The sequence below is a fragment of the Lipotes vexillifer genome, unplaced genomic scaffold (genome assembly GCF_000442215.2).
Source record: "Lipotes vexillifer unplaced genomic scaffold, Lipotes_vexillifer_v1.1 scaffold76, whole genome shotgun sequence".
Lineage (NCBI taxonomy): Eukaryota > Metazoa > Chordata > Mammalia > Artiodactyla > Lipotidae > Lipotes > Lipotes vexillifer.
In genome coordinates, this window is record NW_006773751.1 from 1,278,768 (window position 1) to 1,301,262 (window position 22,495).

Here is a 22,495-nt window from a genome sequence, read left to right on the forward strand (position 1 = left end):
TCCCTACAGGAGAATTATTGCGAAAGATATTATCACAGTGAAGTTGAATTTGGAAATGGCAGTAAGGTCAGGTGCAGGGTATGTGGGTTTTTCCCCTTAAATACAAACGATGTGAGTGTGGAAGGCAAGCAGTAAAGAGAGCTTCTCACCTAGCCCAAGGGGTTGGTGGTAGAACAGGTTGGGGGGATATGGGGTAGAAGGGTGATAGGGTTGCAGAGGTTTGCCCAGCCTAGGTTTTGCAGGTTTCATTAGTATAGTGGAAACCATCTGCCTTCACTAGCCTCTCAGGGTGTTGATGAAACAGGGACCCCACTGTAAAGAGACATGCAGGATGGGTGCTGCCCCAGGTATAGGTGTTGTGGCTTATTGTGTTTTTCCAAAGGCGGCCACCCCAATATATATCCTGTCCTATTTGCTTTTCTTAACTTGTGAAGCTGGCATTCTTCTATCAAGCTGGGGTCCTCATTCCTTTTCTTTGAACCCAGGCAGACCTTTGTAACTGCCTCGACTGACAGAATGAGGCAGAAATGACACTGCTTGACTCCTGAAGCTTTCGTCACAAAAGCCAACCAACCAATCCAGCTTTCACCTGCATCTTTCTGACTTGGGACACAAGTCCAGCTCTACTGAAGCCACTCTGCTGGAGCACGCATGTGGAGAGACTATGCAGACACAGAGATACTACCGAGGAGCAGCACCTGCTTCTGCAGCCCCAGCCTGGCAGTCTTTCAGCTGAGGCCCCAGACATTGTGGAGCGGGGACAAGCCATCTCTTCTGCGTTCGGCGTGAATTCCTGACCCACAGACTCCCCATAAGAAATGGTCGTTTGATGCCATTAAGTTTTGGGGTAACTGTTATACAACCACAGTAACTGGAATGGATGCCAGTTCAGAGCCTATTAGCATGGTCAAAGAAGAAAGGAGAAATCAAAAGGCTGATGGAGGCTGCAGCTATGGTTATCCTGCAATTCGTTGGCCCAGTTGAATGACAGATTCCGGGAAACAAAAGCTCCCTAATGGCTAAAATACTTCCTCCCATCTTACCAACAAATTTAGTGAGATCCAGATAAGAAATTATTTTATGGACATCTGGATGTATTGCCTGAAGCCCTAAGGGTTGGTTGGGATGGTGAGCCTTTTTACTATGGTGGAACAGACTGGAATGTTATATGGCAGGGGCTCAACTAGCAGTGACCAGGGGTTAGTGCTGGGCTGGCTTCAAAAACAAACTTGGGGGGCCTCCCTGGTGCAATGGTTGAGAGTCCGCCTGCCGATGCAGGGGACACGGGTTCATGCCCCGGTCTGGGATGATCCCACATGCTGCGGAGCAGCTGGGCCCATGAGCCATGGCCGCTGAGCCTGCGCGTCCAGAGCCTGTGCTCCGCAACGGGAGAGGCCACAACAGTGAGAGGCCCGCGTACCGCAAAAAAACCCAAACAAACTGGGGGACTTCCGTGGTGGTCCAGTGGTTAAGATTCCGTGCTTCCAATGCAGAGGATGCGGGTTCGATTCCTGGTCGGGGAACTCAGATGCCACATGGCATGGCAAAAAACAAAACTGGATTGGTTAGTCCTGCCAGTGTCAACTCTTTATTTATAAGGAATGGAAGAATCTGGTTTTGAAAGCTTAGATGAAAGCTTTATTTTTGCCTGAAAGATAACATTCTTCAGAGATGTGGACTGTGTTTTCATTTTTGACAGTTGCTTACTGGGAAGGAAGCTCTGTGTTACAGGTGGTCCCATGGGCACTGGCATGGCTTGCAGTGAAGGACCTTCATTCTGGTGGTCATAAGGAGTTCATATCCATGAGGATATGATGGGTCCCATCATTTTGATGGGCCGTTTGGTGGACAGCAAGGGGAAGAGGCTCATTTGTAGTATTTCCAACGCTGTGACTCTTGTTACTCATGAAACGTGTAAGACAAAACTGACTTTGGAAGCATGTAGTATTTCGCTGTGACTCTTGTTACTCATGAAACGTGTAAGACAAAACTGACTTTGGAAGCATCTGCAACAGATATAGGAGCAGAACATCTGCTTGACTGTTGTAGGAGATAGCCATCTCTCTCCTTCAATGGATTGAAAGATTTCTCTGGATCAGGAGCTAAAATAAACCTGTAATTCCTAGGAAAGCAATTAGCAAGTTTTTGGTGAGATGGTGTCAGACATGATACCCAAAGCTGTCTATGAGCAGATTATTATTTACCAAGAAGATTGCTAAACTGAAGAGCTCCAAAAGTTCAAGGTATACATGACCCCTCATAGAAAGTTGTGAGTGTCAGACTTTAATCATTCCCATTACACACTTGGAAGAAAAACCTGAAAAGAGCTGCACCTAACTCTACAGGAAACAGAGGCAATATCTTGTGATTTTGACCTTTCTGGAGAGCACAGATGAAAGTGGATCACTGTTGACTAAGGAGTCGGCAGCTGCAGCGCTGCCACAGCATGCAGCATGCTCACATGGGCTCACTGTGTGGTGAGCACTAACTATGGAGTAGATGATGCTGGGCATGCCTGTGTGGGAAGTGCCTAACTAGCCAGTTCGTGCAGAAACAACTCCCTTACCTTTCCTGAGAAAGTAGGTGAAGGAAATTCCACCAGCTTTTCTCTCTTGAAACCCTCACAAATATCAAACAGCTGTCGTGGTTATATACTCCTCTGTCCTATTCATCCATTTACTTGGAATGACAGGTGATTCTAAATATTTAGTCCCAGATATTTACAAATAGTTATGAATTGAGCAGGTTGTCTCACTAGGTAGAGTCTTGTACATTATTACATTGTGTCTTGTATTTCTTGAAACTATTCAGAAATTCTAAGTTCTTTGGTATATTCCGGTTACCATTAATATTTGGCTTAAAAATAGGTTTTGTTTGTGACACACGTTTTCTCTTCATTCATGCCTTCTTTTTCAGGGTAATGCTATGCTGAGTTGATATTGGAAGAAGAAAAATTGGGAGATGTTTTAAACTTTGAGGGATCCCGTTAGTTGCTTTTAAGATAGGATTCCTTGACACACTGCATGTTCTGGCTTTTCAAGATCTGAACCATTGCTGACAGTTCCCACCTTTGTGATCCCTTAAAACGTATCTTAGAAATGTAAACTAAGACTACTTTGATTTTCTCATGTCTATGCTATTACATGAAAACTAAAAATGAAACCTCTTTTAAAAATAAGAGATTGAGAGTGGAATAAGCCAGGTCACTGGCCAGGCCTGTTGGGTTTTGAATGTCTTCCTGGGAATGCTTTGCAGCATTTTTCTAATTCCTGCCATTTCTTTCATTTCTTCTTTAGGACATGCACAAGTTCTTGCATGCTTAAGGACTCCTTGATTTCACTCTGTGCTGTAAGAATTGAATCTACCCACCTGCCCCTCCTCCTCCTCAAGTCTGAAAGTGTGGCCCTTGGATCCCAAGGGGGTCTCAAGATCCTTTCATAGAAGAGCCCCTCAGCTTAAACTGCTTTTCATGATACTACTCAGATGTTATTTGCTTTTTTTCATCATGTTGACAATAACACTGATGGTGCAAACTGCTGGTGCCTTAGCCTAAATCAAAGCAGTGGCACCAAACTGTACTAGTAGTCATTGTATTCCTCCCTCACAGTGAAAAAGAAAAATGAGAATCATATTCCTTCAAGAATGTTCTTCATGAAACAGTAAAAAAAAAAAAAAGTATCAAATCTTGAGTCCCAAGAACACCTTTCCTCATTTTTTAAAAGTTATAATTTACCTACAGTAAAATTGACCCTTTTTAGTGTATACTTCTGTGAAATTTGACAAATGCGTATAGTCAGTAATGACCACCTCCACAAATAAGTTGCAGGACAGATCCATCACCCCTAAAAGTTTCTGTGTCCCCCTTCCCCCATGCCCAGCATCTGGCAACTACTGATCTATTTTCTGTCCCTATAGTTCTGCCTTCTCCAGAATGTTACAGAAATGAAATCATACAGTGTGTGGCCTTCTGAGTCTAACTTCTTACATTTTGCATAATGCATTTGAGATTTGTCCATATTGTTGCATGTATTTGTGGTTTGTTTCTTTTTATTGCTGAGTAGTATTCCATTGTTCAGATGTACCACAGTTTGTCCATTCCTTAGTTCAAGGACATTCGGGTTGTTTTCAATTTTTGGCTGTTACGACTAAAGCTACTATAAGAATTTGCAGGTTGTTGTATGAACCTGTGTGTTTTTGTATCACCTTGAAGTGGGGTTGTTGGATCATAATGGTAAGTGTATGTTTTGCATGTTTTTTTTTTTTTGTTAAATTTATTTTATTTTTTGGCTGCGTTGGGTCTTCGTTGCTGCACGCGGGCCTTCTCCAGTTGCTGCAAGCAGGGGCTACCGGAATTAAACTCTTAAGCAGTGATCCATAAACTTTTTTGGTCTCAGGGCTCTTTTGCACTTTTCAAAATTACTGAAGACTCCAAAGAACTCAGATTAATGTGGACTCTATCTATTGCCACTTACTGTATTAGAAATTCAAACAGATATTTTGGGCTTCTTATCGTGGTGGCTTGTTGTGGAGCACGGGCTCTAGGTGTGTGGGCTTCAGTAGTTGTGGCGCACGGGCTTAGTTGCTCCGCGGCACGTGGGATCTTCCTGGACCAGGGCTTGAACCTGTGTCTCCTGCACTGGCAGGAGGATTCTTAACCACTGCGCCACCAGGGAAGCCCCTGTATGTTTAATTTTAAGAAACAGCCACACTGGTTTCCAAAGTAGCTGTACAGTTTTGCATTTCCACCAGTAATGAATGAGAGTTCCAGTTACTCCACCACCTGGTCAGCACTTGGCATTGTCAATTGGTTGGTTAGTTGTGTGAAGCCATTCTAAGTTTGTAGTGGTATCTTATTGTGGATTTACTTTGCATTTTTCTGATGACTAATGATATTAGGTATCTTTTCATGTGCTAGTTGTCATTTGTATGTCGTCTCTGGTGAAGTGACTGTTCAGATCTTTTGTCTATTTAAAAATTTTTTTTTTTTTGTGGTACGTGGGCCTCTCACTGTTGTGGCCTCTCCCGTAGTGGAGCACAGGCTCTGGACGCGCAGGCTCAGCGGCCATGGCTCACGGGCTCAGCTGCTCCGCGGCATGTGGGATCTTCCCAGACCAGGGCATGAACCCATGTCCTCTGCATCGGCAGGCGGACTCTCAACCACTGCGCCACCAGGGAAGCCCTGAGAGTTTTTCTTTTTTTTAAATATATTGTAGATACAAGTCATTAATCAGACATGTAATGCACAAATGTTTTCTCCCAGCCTTAGTACACGTTTTGATACTCTGTGTGACGAAATGAGAGAGTGCATGAAACACTTTGGCTGTATTGTGAGCTAAGATGGTGACTCCAGGGAAAGCACTTCTGTCATCCAGCTGTGAGCTGAAATAGCTCGTTTTTTCCTCCACAGAATCTTATTTTTTCTTCAAAGAATAACTCGCAAACTGGTTATTGAGATTTGCATATGTTCACAAATCTCAAAATTATCTTAAAAAAACTTGAGATTTTCTCAAAAATGAATGAGGTGAACCTGTCACTTCTCGGAAGACAACTGACAGTATTTTTGTGGATGACGAAATTAGAGCCTTTTTTTAAAAAATAGAATTTTGGAAAGCTCGTATCAACTGCTGTCATCTTACAGATTCCCAGTAAGTTTTTCTGATGGAATTGGTGGTGATATTATTATATGATTTTGGATATTGTATAATGAAATGAGTCAGCATTTGGAAGATCTTTGATGCTCAGTAAACTAATACTTTACAAATGACCAGTACATGATGCTGTAAAATCATATGTGGGTAAAACATCCATTCGCAATACAAGATGGAGCAGTGGGTTGTAATGTATGAGAATATACAATGTCTTTGGTTAGTTTCAGCTAACCTTTAAGAAACTGCCACTTGTCGAGTTTTTGTATTGTGTAAAGAAAGAATATCCACAATTATCTGGAAAGACTATTAAAATACTCCTCCCTTTTCCAGCTCCCTATCTGTATGAGGCTGGATTTCCATCATATATTTCAACCAAGATGTATGTCAACAGACTGAATGTAGAAGCAGGTGTGAGAATCCACCTGTCTCCTGTTAAACCAGATATTAAAGAGATTTGCAAAAATGTGAATCAGTGCCACTCTTCTTACTAGATATTGTTGTTTTAGAAATTTTTGGTGAAAACATTAGCATATCCTAATTTCATCATTATGTTTGATTAATTGGTAAATATTTTAAAATATCTGTTTGAATTTCTAATACAGTAAGTGGCAATAGATAGAGTCCACATTAATCTGAGTTCTTTGGAGTCTTCAGTAATTTTGAAAAGTGCAAAAGAGCCCTGAGACCAAAAGAGTTTACAGATCACTGCTTAAGAGTTTTTAATTCTGGCATCCTAGTTGTCTACTGGTGTGGAGAACGTGGTATGCCCTAGCCTGAGGCTTCTAATCCTCAAAAAGGAATTCAAATTTCCTTTACAGAACTGATAATTTTCATATTCTTTAGAGTGAGATATCATTTTAGATACCTTTTTAACTCTGTCTTCTGTTGTCATAGAGCATATTCAACACTTACAAATAAACCAAATACTTCATATTATGGCAAAATGTATACCTCTTTTTTTACCAAATCAGCCAGAAACCTCAGTAAAGAGTAAAAATAGCAGATTGACATCTCACTTACTTAGTCCTTCCTCTTTTTGTCTCAAATATAGTTTCTCTTTAACGCTAAAAGCATAAGACTGATGGGAGAGGAAAAATGAGGGGACTTGCCTAACCCATGAACTGGTTATGAACATAACCTTGGTAGATTCATTGTTGGCCGCGTAGCTCAGTGATTTATTCAGCTGGGCCCCATGGCTTTATTCTCTATTTAACATTCAGCTTTTTAGCTGTCATCAGTATTCACAGTCCAAGATATCGTAAGGCACCTTTCTTCATTTTGTTAGTGCTGTCTCCTCTGGTACTTGAAATGTCAGAGGGAATAGGATGCGTGCAATTTCTGTTTTAAAGCAATAGATAACGAACACACTGATTGAACACCCAGAAGAATTGGTTAAGAAATCAGAGAAGGATCCAAACAGATCTCTTAGTTTAGGAGCATGAAGATTATAATCTTTGTACACAAGACACCATGATTATAAAATGAGTCCTTTTTGGCTTTTATATGTGGTAGTGTTAGATTATAAAATTTAAATGGTGGATACTGGCCCAATGGCAGGGGCAGGGGAGGAGTTTTTAAGACCTTGTGACTGTATCTAATCTAAAAGCAAAATGGGCCATAGCTCTTAATGGCCTGGTCTCACTCCCTAAACATGAAACACACTAATGTGCTGTACAGAGTTGCTTAATCCAGGAAAGTAGATAAATTTAAAGCTAATAATATTTAGGAATCTTCTAATGAGATGTTGGATTTTAAAATGTCTCAGATTAAAATACTTGCCTTCTAAAAGACTAGCTGTGTAAGAGTAACCCTTCCTTCTGTCCTTTTTTACCCCTCTTCCACATGAACCTCCCCAAGAAAAGGAACGTTGTTTTAGAACCTTTTCTTCTGAATATAAATCACTTCACTCCAACTGGCAACATGTGTGAATGTTAACGGCCCTTTAGTTAATTTATATTATAGCGTCTTAGACTACTTTTAAGTACAGTCCGATAGAAAAATTAAATTTTGTCCTTCACAAACAAACTTGGTAATTATAGCTGCTTAAGTAGTGGCTGTTTTATTTTGAAATCAGCTGAGAACATAATACTCAGCCTATTATTTTAAAGTTTTGAACTTTGATATTTGTCCATGAAGAGCCTTCTGTAACAACTTAAAAACACTTTGGGGGGGCTTCCCTGGTGGCGCAGTGCTTGAGAGTCCGCCTGCCGATGCAGGAGACGCGGGTTCGTGCCCCGTTTCGGGAGGATCCCACATGCCGCGGAGCGGCTGGGCCCGTGAGCCATGGCCGCTGAGCCTGCGCGTCTGGAGCCTGTGCTCCGCAAATGGGAGAGGCCACAACAGTGAGAGGCCCGCATAACGCAAGAAAAAAAAAAAAAAAAAAAAACACTTTGGGGAATGGTGGTTGCTGAGGATGGTGTCTGATCGTAAAGGTTCACCTAAGTCTTATAAGTTGCTCGTGGAACATGCTGTCTCATATCTCTCCTTTCCCTTCACCTGAATACAGAGAGGTACAGAAAGCAGTCAACACTGCACAGGGATTGTTTCAGAGATGGACAGAGCTCCTCCAGGACCCATCCACAGCCACGAGGGAAGAAATCGACTGGACCACCAACGAGCTGAGAAACAACCTCCGGAGCATAGAGTGGGATCTAGAGGACCTTGACGAAACCATCAATATCCTTTTGTGCAGTGTCTGTGCCACGTGAGGCAAGCAGACAGATGGACAAGTTTCATCTAGATGTCTCAAGTACATAGATTAGATATTGCCTTTTATCGTTGATTGATGTTGCCCTTATTCGTACCATGACACACTTAAAATCGTTGACCAGTAATCTAAGGTAGAGTAGTCAAATCCTGCAACGTGAAGGTGGCATAGTGCAGTGATTTTGAGCTTGGAGTCAGACTGGAGTCAGACTGGGTGTTCAAGTCCTGGCTCTGCCAGTTACTGTGACTTTGGGCACATTGCTCTTCAGTGGAACGTTAGGATAACAGTTGTACCCAGCTCATAGGGTTGTTCAAAGTTTATTAGGTAAAGAGCTTAGAATGGTGTCTGACACACAGTGAAATTCTATGAAAGTGTTAGCTGTCATTATTTCAGAGAGGTGTATACAGACTAGTGTTATACATTGGTAATTAGAAATCAAAAAAAGATCCTTCTCTAGACTTTTTCCTGTTCAATGCCAGTGTCCATTAGAGAGGCATCTTGTACCATGAAACTGCATTTACTAAAGCAGATCTATTATTGCTAAGTCACGCTATCGATGTTAAATAAGTCCACTGATCTGACTGATGAACCAGGGAATGGTAAAAGCTGGATTATATGGCCTTTCTTTTAACTGGAAAAATCCCATTTAATCAGAACTTTAGATTGAAGATATGCCATTTGCATGTTTTGAGTTCTGTTTTGTTTTTTTCCAAGTGTGGCAAAACATAAAGGAAACTAGCTTTTGTCAGGATCACTCTGTAGTCAGCATACAGGTTCACATGCAGTTGATGTGTGGAGTCCATAATTTCTATTAATCACAGTGACCCCGGGGCACCTTTTAAATTATTAAAAGACAAATGTGTTCTCTAAAACTAGTGGAACAAAATATGTGAGGGAGTGGGAGCAAAAGCACAGTTGCAGGGAGATATGTCTTCCCTCGAGGTAGGAGGGATGAGAAAAAGATTGGGGGAGATAGAGAAATTGTGAGATAAGAGGACAAAAGTTTTAATAGATATTCGTCATTCAGCAGTAGTTATTGAGTGTGCTATGTGCTGGACATTTTGTTAGTTACTGAGATTGGATTGATAAGCAAAACTATACCAACCCTTGTAGAATTTACCATGGGAGTATAGAGGGACTTGGGGGTGGGAGAAACAGACAGTCAAATATTGGCACAAGTGTATACTTGCAGATGATAAGAGATAAGTACAGAGAGCCACGTGAGTGACACGGGGCAGCAGAACCAAGCTGGGGGTGAGGAGAGCAGGAAAGCTTCACAAAAGAAGCCTCGATCTCTAGGTTAAGAAGCAGAGTTAGCTTCTTGACAGAAGTGGAATGAGTTGGAATGGTAAATGAAAACAGCTTGCTGTTTTCCAGGACAAAAGCTGTCCTGGGAGAGGTGATCTGGAGTCAAAAAAGTGCTGGCAGGCATCTGGAAGAGCCCAGCTCAGCTGTGGTCAGACACCCATGGGTTTGCAGTGAACCCAGGCAGGTCATCTCTGCCTCGGGGCACAAGGATCCTCATCTAGCTGTGGGCAGAGAAAGTTTGAGAATGATTAGTGTCAAGTTGACTCTGTGTTCAGAAACGCTGGGCCAGATTTTATTGCTGTGAGAGATTCTGTGGTTTCACATGATGTTGGTTGTTAGGTTTTCGATGATGAAATTGCTTTACCTTGACTTTTTGACCCACGCATAGTCGAAGCAAATCCTAGGAAATTCAACCTCGATGCAACCGAATTGAGTATAAGAAAAGCTTTCATCACAAGTACTCGGCAAGTCGTCAGGGTAAGGGATGTGATCTTACTGTGTTATTTGTGCAAGAAATAGCCAGACTTCTCTGAACTCTTCCCTTTAATTTAAACTAATAGGTCAACTCTGAAACTCCTTTTTAATATGAATTAAATGCCAGTTTTCTACATATTTCTCTGATTGAAAAGAAATCTGTTTTTAGTATCGGTCAGGCTTTTTTCTCAGAGCAAAAATGAGAGAGTAGGCTGCTGGCTTTGGGAAGGTTGCTGTAATCTTCCTGTCCATACCTCTCATTCCTCCAAACCAGTTATCTTTTTTCCTCTTTTTTTCTTAGTATACTGTATTTCTAGACAAAAAGAAGAACTGCTATTGTAGAAACCATTTGCTTTCCTGATTGATTGGTAATCCCTTTGCATTGTGAAGGGTACTCTTACTGGGTTTGGATGGCGGCCTCTTCCACCATCTGAATTGCTTCTGGAACTCTTGCAACCCATTTACTGACATTTCCATATACAACTGCTTGACAGCCTTTCGGGAGTTATCCAGAGCAAGCAAGCATCTATCAGCGTGTAAAAAATCAATCCAAGGGAACAAATCTTCAGTCTCAAATTATTTAGATAATAACCTATTATTAAAAAAACCTAAGAGAAAATAGCATTTCAGTGAAATCTTGTATCGTTAAGATATGTTTGTATTTTGAAACTATATGGCTAAGCCAGTTGATTAGCATAACTAGATGTAGGAGAACCACCTGTCTTTAACATATGTACTAGAAAGCAGCTTCCTTGAATAAAAAGACTTGGGATCATACCAGTGCTAACATATGGCTTTTTAAGAGTCATCTTAGGCGGGAACCTTGGTGTGTGCTTGCCAAAGACTCCATGTCATGTGATTTCCTTTTGAAATTATTTCAGATGGTAGGTTATCACTGCACTTTAAATATTCTTGTTCCTTTACTCATTAGTTGCCTTTCTGTATCCATGTACCTAAATTGTTTAGAAATAAACCCACATTGTAATGGGGGCAGTAACCTTTTTAGACCTAGGTGCCCCATCTATACAATGAACATTTGGATTAGACACTCCTAGTCTCTAGCCAGTTCAGAGGCTATTCTGATAAGGAAGCCCTGTTGTTGGGTGATGTATTTTTTTTGGTAAGGTAAATAATTTCCCAACTCCTTATTTTATAAATGTAGTGTGTGCTTTTTAAATTTTTTGTGATAGATTTTTCTGAAAATGACTTCTGTAGATGTTGGTATTTAAATGGTGCCTTGCAGTGAAGCGTATATTCTTGACTTTAATCATTATATTTGTTTTTCTGCAAGGTAGTACTTGTAAATACTGCACATTGAAATTCAGAGGTCAACAAAGTAAAAGTTAAGTGAGTTGGTGTAATTGGAAGTATAATCCAAAGTTCATTTTATAATACGTTCTTTGAAAGAAGTATTCTAAATCAAGTCCATACTTCATAATGTTGCAGTCCTTTTATAGTTGAGATCTAAACTGTACTCAGCTGTGTGACCCAACTGAATGGTTCAGAGTTTTTAATCATTCTTCTAATTTATTACTCCTTTTTGAAAGCTGTTACTATTTGCTGGTGATGGGTTAATGGTACCTAACTGAGTTTTTGCTCATCTGATTTTAATAAATTCTAATTGAGGTTTTGTAGAAGAGAAGTAGTAATTGATGCTAACTTGATTGCTTTTTTTAAAAAAAAGCATTGTGTTGATTCAATATTATTGCATACAGCTGAACAGTATTTGTATCCAGAACTCTCTGGGTTCCACTTGGAGGACATTGATAGTGTGGGATCAGAGAGTTAGCAATTTTGGGAAATGAAACACAAGACCAAGCCCAGATTAGGAATTTGTACGTCACAAGTTTATGTAAGCTCCTGTTACCATTATCAGTGGGTTTTCATTTAGTTGCTTAAAGGAATACCTTTTGATCCACAGTGTATGCCAATTGTGCTTTCCCCTTCTTAGGGCATTATACATCTTTTGTTGCTGTTCTACCTGAAGAACTAAATCTTTCTCTTGTGTTTGTTCTCAATTAACGTCCACTGTTTTTGCTTTTTAATAAGTTATTTTTGTTTATCTTCTCAGTGTCCACTGTTTTTGTTTTTTAATAAGTCATTTTTGTTTAAAAAGTTTTGTATATGTTTTTCAAAACGTCTTTTAAGTTTGTGCAGTTTTTTATTAAGTTTTGATGGCAGTTTTTACTAGAGAAAGCAAAACATTCTTGTTTTTGTTTATATAACCTTGGTATTTTTGAGGTCACCATTTTTACGTTTGTGGAGTCATGTATACATCAGAGTTTTCGCTTGTGAGATGTTCGTGTTATGGAAATCTATTGCAGAAGTGATGTTGGGTTAATTTAGTAGTGAAAGGTTTTGCAGTGAATGGCAGAACAGTGAGAGAGGTGAGGAGACCCGAGTTCTAGGCTCAGCTGAGACCTTAATAACTTTTCAGCGTGGCAAGTCATTTAGCCTCTCTGGATCTCAGTTTTATCAATTAAATGATCCTCACTAACATTCTCCAACTTTGTTTAAACTTTCAAAGGCAGTCAGAACTTACAGCACCACCTCCCCAAAATCCAACCTCTTAAAACCCAAGAGGTTTTAAAACTACTATAACTGGTAATCAGTTATAAGTCAAGATAGAAATGGCTTTGGTTAATCAAAAAGGGTGAGTCATACTCTGTGGTTACAAATGACACTGGGATGTGACTCCTCTGAGTGGGAAGCACTGGGATTTGTAGTGTGCCGTTCACTCAGCTTGGAAGATGGCATAAAATGGGAATAGGAGCATAAACAACCGGGACTGTTGTTGTTCTTTTGGCAGGTGAACCATTTTTTATCGGTACTAACTGCTGTCTTGACTGCTTGTTCTAAACTTCTTGTATTAGAAAGAAGATGAGGAAATTCCCTGGCTGTCCAGTGGTTAGGACTCCACGCTGTCACTGCCAAGGGCCCGGGTTCGATCCCTGGTCGGGGAACTACCCACAAGCTGCGCAGCGTGGCCAAAACAACAACAAATAACTGTTTTGTTTTGTTTTTTTAAAGATGAGTAATTATGTTTTTGGCATGACAGGTGGTTAAAAAATGCTCAAAACTGTTTAGTGACATAGTTTAAAATTCCATATCCTAATAAGAAGGTAATCTGTGGTATGGTATCTGGCAACTTTTATACTACATAAAAAAAGTGCCATCCTGAAAGTGAAAGCCATAGCTCTTTACCATCTGCCATGGCCCCAAACAGGATGCGCACCACACAGCTGTTGAGTTCACTGACCATCAGAGCTAACATATACCCACACACACATATTTTATTAAACAGAAAATTTTAAAACTGGAACTTTAAACCGTGTATTTCATTAAAGTAACGCGTGCTCATTTCAAAGAAAATTAGAAAAATTTTACAAGAGGAAAAAATAGAAAAATCTAAACTCAAAATAAGAAACGTAAACACAAAACTTTGTTGTTTTTTACATAGTTGTGATCATACTGTTATGCAGTCATAAGCATTTTTTATTTTAATTTTTAAAATTAAAAGTAATTCATACTATTTTTAAAATGCAGATAATTTTTTTTTTTTTGCGGTATGCGGGCCTCTCACTGTTGTGGCCTCTCCCGTTGCGGAGCACAGGCTCCGGATGCGCAGGCTCAGCGGCCATGGCTCACGGGCCCAGCCGCTTCGCGGCATGTGGGATCTTCCCAGACCGGGGCACGAACCCGTGTCCCCTGCATCAGCAGGCGGACTCTCAACCACTGCGTCACCAGGGAAGCCCCGCAGATAATTTTGATTAAGGTGAAATGCCTCTCCATTCTGTAATTCCACTCCCTAAAAAAAATCACAATTTTAAGTATTTTTTCTAGCCATTTTATAGACATTGAAATACACTTTTAAAAGAAATGACATTAGTCTGTAATTTTTTTCTATGAAAAAATACTGTGGACATAGTCTTATATCAGTACAGATATATCTAGACCAGTGCTGTCCAATAGAAATACTAAAATGCAAGCTATCTTTAATTTTCTAGTAGTCATACTTTAAAAGTAAAAAGAAACAGTGAACTTAATGTATTTTTTAACTTAGTATATCCAGAAGATTATTATTTAAACGTATAATCAATATAAAAGTAATAGAGATTTTTTGTTAAATTTTTAAAACTTTTTTTTACTCAAACTTCTAAGTCTGGCATATATTTTACACTTAAGGATATCTCAATTCAGAAGTGAACTTTTCATTGGGGATGCTTCATCACATTTAGAGTTTATAATACAGTTGAAAAGGTTGGTTTGCACACCAAGTATTTTCCAGACATGTGAAAGTTTTCCAGTAATTGAATTTAAATCTAAATTAATTAAAATTAAATAAAATTAAAAATTTAATTCCTCAGTTGCACTGACTTCATTTCATGAGATCAATACGTAACCGTAATTGGCTAATAGCTATTGGATAGAGTAGATTTCGATTATCCTTTTTAATGGTTGCATACTTTATCAATCCCCACAATGACCCTATAAAATATTACACAGAAGAAACAGGCACTTAGAAAAATTGAGTAATTTGCGCAACTTTGCATAGTTACGAAAAAGCATAACTAAGCTTGAACCCAGGTCTTTGACATGAAAGACTATGCTCTTAACCTCTTCTCTAATCTGGTTCTATTATGATCTGTTTGATCATTGACCCTATTGGTAGATATTAGGTGGTTGTTAATTTTTGGCAATTGCAAATCTTACTTCAGGAACCATCTTTGTGAGCATATCCTGAATATTTAAGTACTAAAAAGTTCAATGAAAATGCACATTTAAAACATTGGTTAATATTTTCAAAGTATCCTGCAAAGAGACCTTATCAATGATATTTCTAAAAGCAGAGTGTAGATTCCGTGTTCCTTAATACCTATATCAACACTAAGTAGTGTTCATCTTTTTCATCTTTCCCAATCTAACTGGGAAACATATCTCTTAACTTTCACTTCTTTGATTATTAATGGGTTAGTGCATCTTTTCATGTTTGATCATTTGTGTTTTTCTGTGAATTGTCTGTTCACCGAACTCTCTTCCTAAGTGTAATGTCTAGTACATGATATTATATTGTGTATAGGTTTACTGTAAGTTACTATTCTCTTGTTTGGATATGATGCTTATTTCTACTTTTCTTTCATATTGTAAATAACACTGCAGTTTACATCTTTGCATATCTGTTTCAGTATATATTTTCTATCGTTTCCTTAAAATAAATCCTGTTAGAATTACTGGGTCAAGGCAGTGGATATTTGTTACAAATATCAAAGCTCTTAATACAAAATGCCAAATTTATTTTCAAAGGGTTGGTCTAGTTTACCTTCCAGCCATTGTTCAAGAGCAGTATTTTCTTTTAAACATTTTTATTAAGTTATAATAGTATAGAAAAGTGCATGTACCCCAAATGTACAGTTTAAAGAGTTTATAAACTGATCACAACCATGGAAGCAGACCCAGAAGCATTCCAGAGCATTCCCAGCACCCCCCAGAAGCCCCCTTGTGTGCTTTTACAGTCATTACTGCCCCCCTCACTGTCCTACCTTCTAACAGCAAAAGCACATTCTACAGACAGTGTTCAAAGTTCAACTGGAACTTTAAAGTCACTTTTTCCATACATGTGGGCTGATATTTTTATTATGCAAGTAATGTCCATTATTTTTAAAAAGGCTACCGTAAAATGTATTAAATGCATTAAAAAAAAGCATATATTATCCCACCAGTGAACAATTCAGATATTTGCTTTGGGTAGTTATTAATATATATTAAATAAATGGGATTGTACTATTCATATTGTTTGAATATCAGAATATCATCTTAAACTCCAATTTAATTGATAATTAGAAAAGGAATCCTGCAGTCCAGGAGATAACAGCATAATGGTCTCTTTTGAAGGCTTCTAGAATTTGTGGGGATCCGAGCTTCTCAAACAGCTTCTCACCTGGGAGACTTGTTAAACTGTTCCTTAGAGTCTGACTTAGTAGGGCTGGGTGGGGTCCAGGGACCTGCATTTTTAATAGCACCTCAGGTGACTGACTCAGGTAGATCTCAAACATTTAAGAAACATGGCTTATATCACTAAGTTTCCCTTGTTTTAAACGTACCAATACCTCCATTTTTATGGTGAATACTTTTTTTACTAAGTAAATTTTTCTGTTTCTGTGGGTGGCATTCTTATAATTTCTTTTTTCTTTTGAGGTTTGTGAACAGATAAAATTTAGAATTTATGGGTCAACTGGACCCCAGGTAGAGCACCCTCAGAAATCCAGTGGGTGAACGACACCCTACTTGCCCAGTGTCATTTCCAAAGGCTCACATACCCTCTTGTTAAAGGCCCCCAACGTCAGGGCACTTGTTCCTAGAGGCACCCTTTCCCATCGTGGGCAGCACTTTAATGTGTGGCAGTAAAATGATCTCTTTACTTCTGCTTTGCTTAATTGCCAACATTTTCCCCACAGAATAACCAAAGTGATCTTTTAAAACATGAACCAGAGTACTCCATGGCCCTGCTCAAAATATTTTAAGTGCTTTCCGTTGCCTTAGAGCAGGGGCCTACAGTCTGTGGCCTATGAGATCTAAGAATGGTTTTACATTTTTTAAAGGGTGGTTAAAAAAAAAAATGTGACAAAGGCTGAATATTTAATATCTACTCCTTTACAGAAAAAGTTTGCCAACCACTGCCTCAGAATAAAATCTAAGCAGCCTGAAGGCCCTGCGTGTTTTGGCCAGACTTGTCTTACACCCTCCCTCCGACACCCAGCACACAGTGGCTCCTTCAGACAATTGGGCCTTCCTTCTCAAAAGCTAAAGCATTGAGCCTTTCCTGCCTCCAGGCTTTTGTGCTTGCTGTTTCCTCTGCCTGGAATTCTCTGCCCTTGCTCCTTCTGTGGTGGGCTCATTCTCGGCCCTCAGGTCTCGATTAGGTGTCACCCCCATCTTTCTAAAGTGGCGTTCACCCACTGGATTTCAGCCCCGTTGACTCCCTTCCTTCCCAAAATGCTAGTCACCCTGTTGAAGTGTGTGTGTGACTGCTCTTTGCCTCTTGTCCACCATGACGTGAGCTCCGTCAGGCAAGGACACTGTCTGTATCGTCACTGCTGTGCTCTGGCACACACTGGGCATCAGTCGGTATTTGCTGAGCGAGGGATCGGGCAGTTTGAAGGTTGCAGCAAGGTGGTTGTCATTCAGACTTCTCATAGTAGGAATCAGGAAAGCTGTGGCACTGTCTCCTCTACCATTCACTTGTCGTGGGTCTTGGAAGAAGTTTTTTAAAGCCTAATACTTCAACATTTGCACCTCTAAAATAGCCCACTTGCCAACAGGAAATTATAAAGTATTTTGGCATCCTTTTTTTTCCCAAGAAAAATTGTATTATAATAATCATGTACTCAGCTGAAATCATTTTAAAGTATATTGGGTTGTAGTTAAATATGATGCAAATGGCTCATATTTAATAAAGCGTTTTATTTTATTTTTAAAATTATTGGCTGCATTGGGTCTTCGTTGCTGTACGCGGGCTTTCTCTAGTTGCAGTGAGCAGGGACTACTCTTCGTTGTGGTGTGCGGGCTTCTCATTGTGGTGGCTTCTCTTGTTGTGGAGCATGGGCTCTAGGCGCACGGCTTCAGTAGTTGCGGCACATGGGCTCAGTAGTTGTGGCTCATGGGTTCTAGAGCGCAGGCTCAGTAGTTGTGGCACTGGGGCTTAGTTGCTCCGTGGCATGTGGGATCTTCCTGGACCAGGGTTCGAACCTGTGTCCCCTGTATTGGCAGGTGGATTCTTAACCACTGTACCACCAGGGAATCCCCAAGTGTTTTGTTTTAGATTAAGTAATTCATTTTTCTTTCCATACAAAATTATTTTTGATACCACTCTGGAAAATACTGTTGTTAGAAATAGTCTATACTTCACATGAACGCAACTCAAATAAAATACATTACCTGCTTATCACTATTTGAAAATATTCTCTGGCGTGTAATGGTAAATATACTTTATCATAAAGCACGTGGTTTTTTTTACATGTATTATACTTAAAGATGCTAGCCCTTGAACACAGCTTTTGTTTGTATACCTCAGGGTTGCCATTTACTGGCTATGTGACCTTGAGAAAGTAACTTAGTCTTTCTAGATCTTAGTGTCCTCAATTGTAAAATGAAGGTAATACCAGCTTCACAGGGGCATTGTGGAAAGTCAGTGATCATATGTGTACATGTTTTAACAGTGTTTCCGGCCTATGGTAGGTACCCAGGAAGTACTTTCTCTTTCCTCATATTTAAATTTAGTATCCAGGTTACTTCTTTTTAAGGGCATGTCCTTCTCTTTATTTCCTTTATTTTTGAGACTGAAAATAGAGGTCAAAGAATGCTGTATTTTTGTTTAAAAATTAATAATAAATTATGCATATTTGGCTAGTGTGCAAATATTAACGATGATTTTGTTTAAGGATGTTCATTTGTTTTCTGGTGTTCTATTTATCCCATTAGGACATGAAGGATCAGATGTCAACTTCATCTGTGCAGGCATTAGCTGAAAGGAAAAATAGACAGGTGGGTAAATGTCAGAATATACAGTATCAATCAAAGAAAATACAGAGATATTTGGAATTTAAAAATTCTGACTTCGTGTATCATGTATTCAAGCAGACGACCTTGTGTGATGAGCCCGTAGTGATGCTGGCAGGCAGCCTCGCCTCTGCTCCCCTCCCTCACACCCTCTGGTTCCCTCCTCTGGGCTCCGGTTGCACCCTCTGCGTACCTTAGAGCCTTTGCCACAGGCCATTTATTCTGCACCTGTTGCGCATATTCCGTGTACCAGGCGCTCTGTTAAGAGCTGTAATTGCTTACTTTCTCTGCTGGACCTCAAGCTCCTTTGTGAGTTAGGAGGGATGGTGTCATGGTCTTTTTTCTCTTCTTTTTTCTTTTTATTTCTAGCTGCTGTTACATTGCCTATGCATAGAACTCACTAGACATTTAATGATTGAAATTTTATGTAAAGCATTTGAGGAAACTTAAATGTGTGTTAATTTAATGTGTTAAACCTTTCACCATTTTAAGTATCTTTTGTTTTTTTGATGTGAGGTCCAGTTTTTATAAGTTATTACAAATAAATTATGAAACCTAATTTCAGAAACCAAAGCCCAGATAAAAATTAAAAATAAAAGCTACAAGAGACCCAGTCCTTGAATTTAGTAGACTGTTAACTCAAGAAATCAGCTCAGCATTTTTAACTAACTAGGAATCAGTAGTTTATGATGTAAATGCTCACTTTATACCTGTAGGTGTTTCTTGACCCACTTAATTTTGAAAACAAGTATTATAAAAGCTTGAAAAAGGGAAGAGGACTCTCTAAATATCACCTAACTTAATCCTGTTTCCTTTCCCTGCATCTCATTTTCCAAGTCATTGTTTGTTCCTTCCCATTTACTGTCCTTGCTCTTCTCAGTGCAGCTAGGAAAGCCATTAGCTAGCCATCCCGTCTGGCACTAACTCTTAAGAGAAGCGAGTGAACGGCCGCAGGCTGGCCAAATTTTGGAGTCCCCTTTTCGTTTCTGCTTCAGCGTACAGAAGTTGAGTGACAGTTACCTGAAGCATCAGTTGTTTCGACAGTGAATAGTAACACCTCTCCTCTATTACTTCTATTTGAATTTTTATTCTCTAGATAGTATATTTGAACTAACGTAAATAAAATGTGTGTTTATACATAGCCTTTCCAAGTATGGCTGGGAATTTTGTTTTGGGCGGTGAGTAAAATGTCTCCGAGTCACAGGGTTTCAAGGAAAAGCGGGGCCAGGGTTCTCTAAGCACTCACACAGGCACAGTCCACCTCGATGCTTCATCTAGCACCAGGTGCTCCTTGCTTAGCTGGGACCTCCTGCTCTGGCACCTACACACAGGCTGGTCCTTGGTGCTCCGGGCCCTCTGTCTTCTTTCCCCCTAACCAGACTCCCGGAGGTCAGACTGAGGAAATCGAAACTGCTTCACAATAAAGCACAGATGACTCTCAGCAGCATGACATATGTCCACCCAAGAGTAGGCCATAGGTAGGCTAGAAAAAATAGCCCTGACTGTGACCCCGGGAGCTCCAGTTCTCTGCCCGTAGCCTAATGACGCACTGTAGCCTTTCTCTGACCTTGAAAAAATTATCACTAGGCCCCAGTATCCTCCATAGAGTCCTTAGAGCCTTTGCATCAGAACGAGCAGGACCTTTGAAATCTTGACAGCCCTGCAGCCAGTTTGGAGCAGAGCCATCCCCAAAAAGCCTTGGGTCTGCCTTATACCAGAGACAGTTACCATCCAGACTCTTGACTGAGGCCCTAGGCTGCTGGAAGCTCTCAGGCCTCCTGATTTTCTTCTCATGACTGCATCAGAACCTAAGATGCATCCTGAGCGTCCCTGAACTTAGCCTCAGGTGTGGCCATTTGACTGAATTCACATCTGAACGTCAGGTGAGGCTAATGTCTCAACATTGAGGGGCTATGGCAGGGCTTTTCAGACAGAACCAAGTAGTCAGGTAGGCTTTTAACAATTCCAGAGCTAAAAAGTACCTGGTGAGAAGATCTGACAGCTCTAAAAGGGAGAGGAATCCTATTCGCCAGCTTCTTCTGATTCTTTGTGCAGGGCTGGTTTGAGCAGTACTTTGGCCAAGTCAGAAAGCCTTGTGGGCATTCCAGGCAGGGCCAGCTCACATTGCTGGCTGGCCTCTTCAAGGAAGGAAGACATTCCCAAACTTATCCTTTTCTGGCTACAAACTTCCTCAAATTCACACTGAGAAACCTGACCCTGGCGTCTGGGGGCCCAGGTCGAGAACTGACCTAGGGCCAACGCTTGCCTGGGTCATCAGGGTCACGCACCCGCTGTGGCCATGCTGCCTGGTGAAGCAACCCCCAGTTCTGTCTGGGAAACCTGTAGCCTTTTAGTTCACCCGAAGGGCATTGGGATTTATCTGTAGGTTACATTGAATACACATCGATGGTTCTTGCGCCTTCTGTGTGTGAGGGGTTGTGACTTAGCTTCTTGTCATTTTAGGGAACTCTCTCCTTCCCCCTCCAAAGAACCAAAAGTTCCCTGGGTCATACTTAAATAGAAAGGGCTCTAGCTGTCTGGAATCAGTTAGACTAGAACCTACAGCAGGTCTCTTGTGAACTTCCAAGGGTGCTAGGAAGAGCTGGCCCACAGAGACCAAGTGCCTTTAGATCCACAAAGCAGTACACAGATGGGTGTTTTTTGATTTCAAGTTGACATTTATTGGCATTTTAATGGGACAGAGCCCATTTGTGAGTCCCGTTGGGAGAGCTTGGAAATAGAGAGTACCCTTCCTGGCATTCCTTAAATTGTACCCCACAGGCACTACCCTACACCACTACATAAAAGGCTGACCCCAGGGAGGCCAGCTTATGAGCACTGGGAGAAATGTTTATACCATGGTGATGGGGTAGTTGTTCAGAGATAGTAATGGTTTGTTTCTTCTGCCCTGCTGCCCCCTGCCCCACTCTCGCAGGCCCTGCTAGGAGACAGTGGCGGACAGAACTGGAGCACTGGAACGATGGATAAATATGGGCGCCTTGACCGGGAGCTCCAGTTGGCCAACTCCCATTTCATCGAGGAGCAACAGGCACAGCAGCAGGTACCTGAGAACCACCAGCTGAGCACAGGGAGGTGGGAGGCCAGGTACCTCCCTCCCCGCTCCTCTGCCACCCCGGGGGCTTTGTTGCTGATGACAGGCAGGATGGACCAGAGCTCGCCTTGCAGCTGCCTGAGTCTACCTGTGTGATGATTGCATATAGAAAGGCTGTTTAAAACGTCCTTCAGAGCATGACAGTTTCCAGAGAACCAATCTTGATTAGATTTCTTAGGACAAGCAGACCAGACACCCGAAACTGACAGAGGAGGCCATTGATTTAAAAACACAGCAGCCTCTTCCCCAGCCTCCACTTCTGTGCTCGGCTTTTGTTCATTTTAACAAAGGCACTTCGAGAAAAATTCAGCCCTTGTTTTTTCATTGAAATTTTTGGTTCCATTATATATAAAAATGATTGCTTTGGTGGAGGTTAAGGGGTAGAAGGAAAGTGAGGTTGATTACCCTTGTATTGTTGCTTTTGATATGTAGTTGTATTAATAAAAGGAAGCTAATAATAAAGTATCTGGGGATTTGAGGATTATCTATCCATCAAAACTACTGGTTCTTAAATACTGTGTTTTATATATTCAATGTAGGTTATGTGTTCTTTTGTTGTTGTTCTATTAGCATGTCTGCTTAACCATTTGTCTACTTACATTGCTATTAACCAAGCACACTTTTTTTTTTTAATAAAAAGTGAGGTGACTGCAACACAGTTAAAAGTAACTATGGCTCTGAAGTCGTCTG

At 40.6% G+C, this 22,495-nt stretch overlaps 1 protein-coding gene across 1 annotated transcript in view; it reads left to right on the forward strand.

The window, feature by feature from the left end:
* The window catches only part of STX6 (syntaxin 6), a 41,000-nt gene that overhangs the window by 9,973 nt on the left and 8,532 nt on the right, over nt 1-22,495 (forward strand). Inside the window, exons 2-5 of the mRNA XM_007448511.1 lie at nt 8,155-8,324; nt 10,046-10,140; nt 18,616-18,678; nt 21,629-21,754. Of these exons, the coding sequence (XP_007448573.1) occupies nt 8,155-8,324; nt 10,046-10,140; nt 18,616-18,678; nt 21,629-21,754 (454 nt within the window). The remainder of the gene's footprint in view (nt 1-8,154; nt 8,325-10,045; nt 10,141-18,615; nt 18,679-21,628; nt 21,755-22,495) is intronic.